At 36.1% G+C, this 4891-nt stretch overlaps 2 protein-coding genes across 3 annotated transcripts; one reads left to right on the top strand and one right to left on the bottom strand.

Moving 5' to 3' along the window:
- The first annotated feature begins 385 nt into the window (after positions 1–385).
- LOC18025900 (F-box protein At2g16365) lies at positions 386–2804 on the top strand. 2 transcript variants are annotated; one of them, XM_006409388.2, is made up of 4 exons: positions 386–609; positions 908–1660; positions 1750–1775; positions 1876–2804. In XM_006409388.2, the coding sequence occupies exons 2-4, from the start codon at positions 964–966 to the stop codon at positions 2542–2544; spliced, it is 1392 nt and encodes a 463-aa protein (XP_006409451.1). In that variant the 5' UTR covers positions 386–609; positions 908–963; the 3' UTR covers positions 2545–2804. The 2 variants fall into 2 exon arrangements, with proteins under 2 accessions (XP_006409451.1, XP_006409450.1); XM_006409387.2 differs by having other exon boundaries at positions 392–609; positions 890–1660.
- Positions 2804–4541, bottom strand: LOC18025898 (40S ribosomal protein S25-3). Its single transcript, XM_024160675.1, has 4 exons — positions 4381–4541; positions 4231–4305; positions 3941–4075; positions 2804–3103 (listed from the first exon to the last, which is right to left on the bottom strand). Exons 1-4 carry the CDS (start codon positions 4381–4383, stop codon positions 2990–2992), a joined length of 327 nt encoding a protein of 108 aa, XP_024016443.1. The 5' UTR covers positions 4384–4541; the 3' UTR covers positions 2804–2989.
- Between the last annotated feature and the right edge of the window lie 350 nt (positions 4542–4891).

The raw sequence follows: 4891 nt of genomic DNA, 5'->3' as shown, positions 1-4891 counted from the left end.
TTTAAAACTTTTTTTGTCAACTATGTAAATATAATAATTTCACAATGTTGGCAGAAAAAAAGAGGAGTAAACGAATTTTGTCGACTATGATATAAAAAAGCATTAATTATAAAAAGATATTAAACTTGATAGTTAATACTAGAGAAGATATTTACAACGTGCATATAAACAAAAAATAATATCTAGCTAGATATATGTACAGTTCACTCTTCTGATATAATTGTGCCCATTTGCAATTTAGACATGGAAGAAAATGGAACACGTCATTTTTCTCAATTAAATTAAATCATTGTATTAAAAAACTCGAAAATAATTGTTATTCGTCGATGCGATACAAAATACGAGGTTTCTTTTTAACACCTTCTTCAACAATGGATTGAAAGATATACGAACTTCTCCTCTTTCCGACAAAAAGACCACCTTCTCTCTCGTTTTTCTTCTGGATGTTTTGTTTTTGCTTTTTTTCTTCATACTCTTTAAAATATTGTTAGAACTATTTTTTATTTTGTAAAAATAAATTTGCTTCCCTATAATAATTCCTAATAAACATCAAACTTCATCTTTTTGTTTTTGTTCTCTGGACAGTGTCTCTCCACGTATTCGTCTCTGGTAAATAATCTCCATCTCAGATTTCTCAAATTTTTGTGTTTTTATTTTTTGTTGCATCTGTTCATCGCTTGCATCGATTTGTATGCAATCTACTCACCAAATGGAAGCGATTTGTAGGTTTCTTTGATTTTCTTGTTTATTCAATTGTGTGAAATTTGGTGAAGAATCTGTTGAGATAATTGTAATTATGTATAATATTTGCGTGGAATCTGGAATACAAGAAAAAACAATGAGGTTCAGTTTAGTTTTTTTTGGGTTTGTTTTGTAATTGAGAAAAAAGGGTTTTTTTTTGCTTCAGGTGATTTGATCAGGTCTTTAAGGCCATTTTGAGACCAGAGAAGATTTGTTGGTACAATGTCTGAACAAGGTATGGTTTTGGGTAAAGAAGGGAACAAAGGAATCAGAAAAAATTCTTCAGTCCAAGGTTATGAATCTGCTTGGTTAGGTCGTTGGACTCAGTTAGGTAATGAAGTGAAGTTTCATGATCAGAGTAATGGTAGTGACTCCAAGGAGTTGATTAGGCCTGAAGTTAATGTAAAAAAGAATCAAGAAGTCGAGGTCGTGCCTTTTCCTATGTTCAAGGTTTCTCAGAAGAGAGACAGTGCTGTTACAAAGCTTCAACCTTATCATGACAATGTGGGTTCAAGCTCGAAAGCTGTGGCTAATAGATTGCCTTGGATGAATGGTCAAGGAGATAATGCTGGATCGAGTTCCAAGAACCGGCTTGATTCCCCAGTTCAAGAGAAGACTACACAGAACCTGCTTGAGTTGATAAGACCTGTGAGGTTTTACGCAACGGTTGATTCGGTTCAAAGAGTTAACTTGCCAGAAGAAGAAGATGGTAGGACCTGCATGAAACTGAAAGGGAAGATTTTTGGTGGGTATCTTGATCTGTTTCCTAATATAGATCACAAACAGAAAGGAGGAGTAAAGCTGCAATCTTTAGAAAGCTCCAAGGATACAGAAGAAGATGAGCGGCCGAGAAGAAACGAATCATCGGCAGAGACTGATATCTTGGGAATAGATAAACTTCATACGATACATCTTTCCGGTATATTGAAAACTTTAAGATGCTTGTTTCATAATCTGTTTGCTCTGGTCTGTTCTCCATACATTTCTGATTCTCATTCTTCTTGGCAGGCTCCATTTCTTCATCATCAACTAAGGTATTGTTCAATCTATACCTCTATCTTCATCTGTGTATTAAAAACCGTGAAATACCTCTGTCTTCATCTGTGTATTCATTTGGTTTTGAATATTTTGCAGGGCAAAGGAAAAAGAGGAAATTCAGCAATTCCCAGGGCTGAAATACCTGACATGAATGAAGAGCCGCCTCTGGTTCTAGAAAGAGAGAATTCAGTAGAAGGGCATCAAGGAGAAACAAGCAACTCGGCTACTCAAAGTATGAACGTGGACAACTTTCTGTCAAGAGAGACCTGCAAACGTGCACGGTTGGAACCAGAACTGGAACCAAGCAGTAGATGGGTCAAGCGTCTCAAGACAAACGCCTCAGATTCCAGTGGGAACGATGAAACCAGGAGTCTGATGAAGATTGAAGCATCATCACATGGCAAGAAAGGGAACAACAGCAACCTGTTCCTCGAAATCTTGAAATCGGGGATTAACAATCTCCAACCAAGAAATCAAGAACCAGCCACTTCACAAATCAAGAATCTGAACCAGGGAGGAGGAGAAGACATTACACTTCTGCATCCATGGATCCAGAGATGGTGCAAGAAGAAAGCTACGTCGACAGATCAAGCACAAGGGCAAGAAGTTAGCTTTGAGCCAGAGAACCAAAAGGAGATTGAGAAGAAGCAGTATCCGAGTATTGCAGCCATGGCACTGATGGGGAAGGCTCTAAGCGGTTTAAACCCGTATGGTCTTAGAAAGACCGAGTCTCTCATGGTCTGGAATGCTCGGGATTTAAGATAGGAATAAAAACTATATCATCATCCTGATCTTCATTGTTACCATTACAGCTTAGAGACGAGAGTACCAGAGCTAGAATTCAGACTTAACTCGGATTCGAATCATGTAAGATTTTGGCAGGTCCTATATCAACTCTACTTAGGGGTCGGTCTCACTATCTTATCAGTTATGTATGAATAACTTATTTGCAACATAAATTTTCTGCTTAGTTGTTACAACAACACTATTCCATTTTGTAATCGACAAAAACAATTTAGTTAACACTAAGCAGGAAACTTATATAACCATCAAATCCTTCTTGGTACTACTATAAAATAAAAAAACAAAGAGTACAATTCAAGCTCTATTCTCGAAAATCTTGACTGAAGGGAAAAGATCAACATCTGAACATCGAGTCAATACATGGGAAATACTTGGGACAAAAGAGATAAAAACAATGGAAGGAAACTTAGTTGTGGGTAGCCCTAGTGTAAATCTGCTGGCTTGAGTGAGTTGAAACCATCCTGATCGTTCCTTTAGCCATCAAATCTCTGATCGCCTTCCTAGCAAGCGACCCATTGATCTGCATAGCACACACATAACAGGTTAAAAACAGTAAACAATGACAGAGACAATACAACAACTGTGCAAAATTACATATGAAACCAGATCATTCAGCCGCAAGCCATATTTTTACAAGAATTGAACTGTAAAGATTGCTATCTTACAAGATTAGACTTTTCAAACCTAAACAGAATCTGTTTTCATGATCACATGAAGTCACAAGTCGGAAGGAGATATCTTACTTAGGATTTACTAGAGTACACAATAACTTACTTGAGCACATTAAAAACTCTCTTCAGTACATTGTGAGAAGATCAAACCTCTAATTCAGTTCTCGGAAGATTTGAAGTTTTAATAAACTGAAGCAAAAAATACTAATAACTATCCAAACCCACCGAATTAGACTTTTCGAAACCTAACAGACCAGAAAGAGCTTAATTTTCAAATCTCAAACCACTAATTTGATTATCTGGAAGATTTGGAGGTTTTAACAAACTGATGCAAAGATACTAATAACTCTATCCAAACCCATCACATTATAATTTTCAGAGTTATAAGCCAAACACACACCATAAAGGGCTTCCTTTTCATTAATAAGGATCCAAACCCATGGAATTAGACTTTTCAAATTTCAAAACCTTACACCACAAAGAGCTTACTTTCAAATCTCAAAATCACTAATTCAATTCTCGGAAGATTTGAAGTTTTAACAGACTGCTGCAAAGATACTAAAAAGACTATCCAAACCCATCAAGTTATACATCTCAAAGTTATAAGCCAAGTGCACACATACACACCATAAAGAGCTTATCAAGAGAAAAGTTGGAAACTTTAACATAGTAGAGATAGTTAGTACCCGAAGACGGTCAGAGAGAATAGAAGGAGTGATCAATTTGAACTTGGGAGCTTCAGACATAAGCTTGTCGTAAGTTGCCTGATCGAAGAGAACCATGTTGTTCACCTTCTCCTTTTGCTTTCCTTTACTCCACTTCTGTTGAATCAAGGACCCAAAGAAAGAAAAAGAAGAGCAACGTAAGCAAAAAAAAAATAGATTTGGGGAGAAACTGAATCGAAGCAATGCACGGATCAAAGTAGTATGTATATAAATATGATTCAAGAAAAGATGAGATTTTGTTGGAAAATGACCTTCTTCTTCTGCTTTCCACCGCCGGATTTGGCGGGTTTAGAGGATGGTGGTGGAACTTTGTCCTTCTTCGGTGCCTGGAATCAACAAGATAAACAATCAGAAGATCATCATCATAATAAGACAGAGAGATAGAGATAGTAAGCACCCACCATTGAAGAAATTGAAGGACGGATAGATGAGATAGATGCAGGAAGAAGAAACAAAAACGAGTAAAAGAAACGCAGAACAATCAGCGGCAATTAGGGTTGTAGAGAAGAAGAAGACCCAAGCATGAATGACAATTTTACCCCTCTTGTTTATTAAGCAATATGTGTGTGAAATGAATCAAACTTTCATATACGGGTTGACCAAACAATTTATTTTCGTATACCACTGTTATAAAAATTTATTTATTTATAAATTAATTTTAAATTGAAAAAGTTTCAATCACCTTTAAAAAATCATAATATTTACTGACCCAATCAGTGATGTGTCAAATATTTACACCTAATTAGTTATACTGGATCCGATTTCGGATCTAAATTTAAATAATCCTAAATTCGAATCTCTATCATTTCTGGGAGTTTTGTTCCATTAGGTACAACTACGAGGGTACTACGAACAAAGAGTCTTCGATTTTCTAAATTGGTCACAATCTTCAAATTCGCATAAGATTAGTTC

The sequence above is a fragment of the Eutrema salsugineum genome, unplaced genomic scaffold (genome assembly GCF_000478725.1).
Source record: "Eutrema salsugineum unplaced genomic scaffold, Eutsalg1_0 scaffold_11, whole genome shotgun sequence".
NCBI classification, from domain to species: domain Eukaryota; kingdom Viridiplantae; phylum Streptophyta; class Magnoliopsida; order Brassicales; family Brassicaceae; genus Eutrema; species Eutrema salsugineum.
This window is presented reverse-complemented; position numbering and strand designations above follow the sequence as displayed.

What these genes read in the sequence shown, in the direction of transcription:
- LOC18025898 (XM_024160675.1), bottom strand. An exon ending in GTGGAAAGCAGAAGAAGAAG is followed by an intron (nt 4,076 to 4,230) that starts GTCATTTTCCAA and finishes TTGATTCAACAG; the next exon opens with AAGTGGAGTAAAGGAAAGCA. An exon ending in TTCTCTCTGACCGTCTTCGG is followed by an intron (nt 3,104 to 3,940) that starts GTACTAACTATC and finishes TGTGCTATGCAG; the next exon opens with ATCAATGGGTCGCTTGCTAG.
- LOC18025900 (XM_006409388.2), top strand. Translation starts at nt 964, where the DNA reads ATGTCTGAACAAGGTATGGTTTTGGGTAAAGAAGGGAACAAAGGAATC. An exon ending in TCATACGATACATCTTTCCG is followed by an intron (nt 1,661 to 1,749) that starts GTATATTGAAAA and finishes TCTTCTTGGCAG; the next exon opens with GCTCCATTTCTTCATCATCA. An exon ending in TTTCTTCATCATCAACTAAG is followed by an intron (nt 1,776 to 1,875) that starts GTATTGTTCAAT and finishes AATATTTTGCAG; the next exon opens with GGCAAAGGAAAAAGAGGAAA.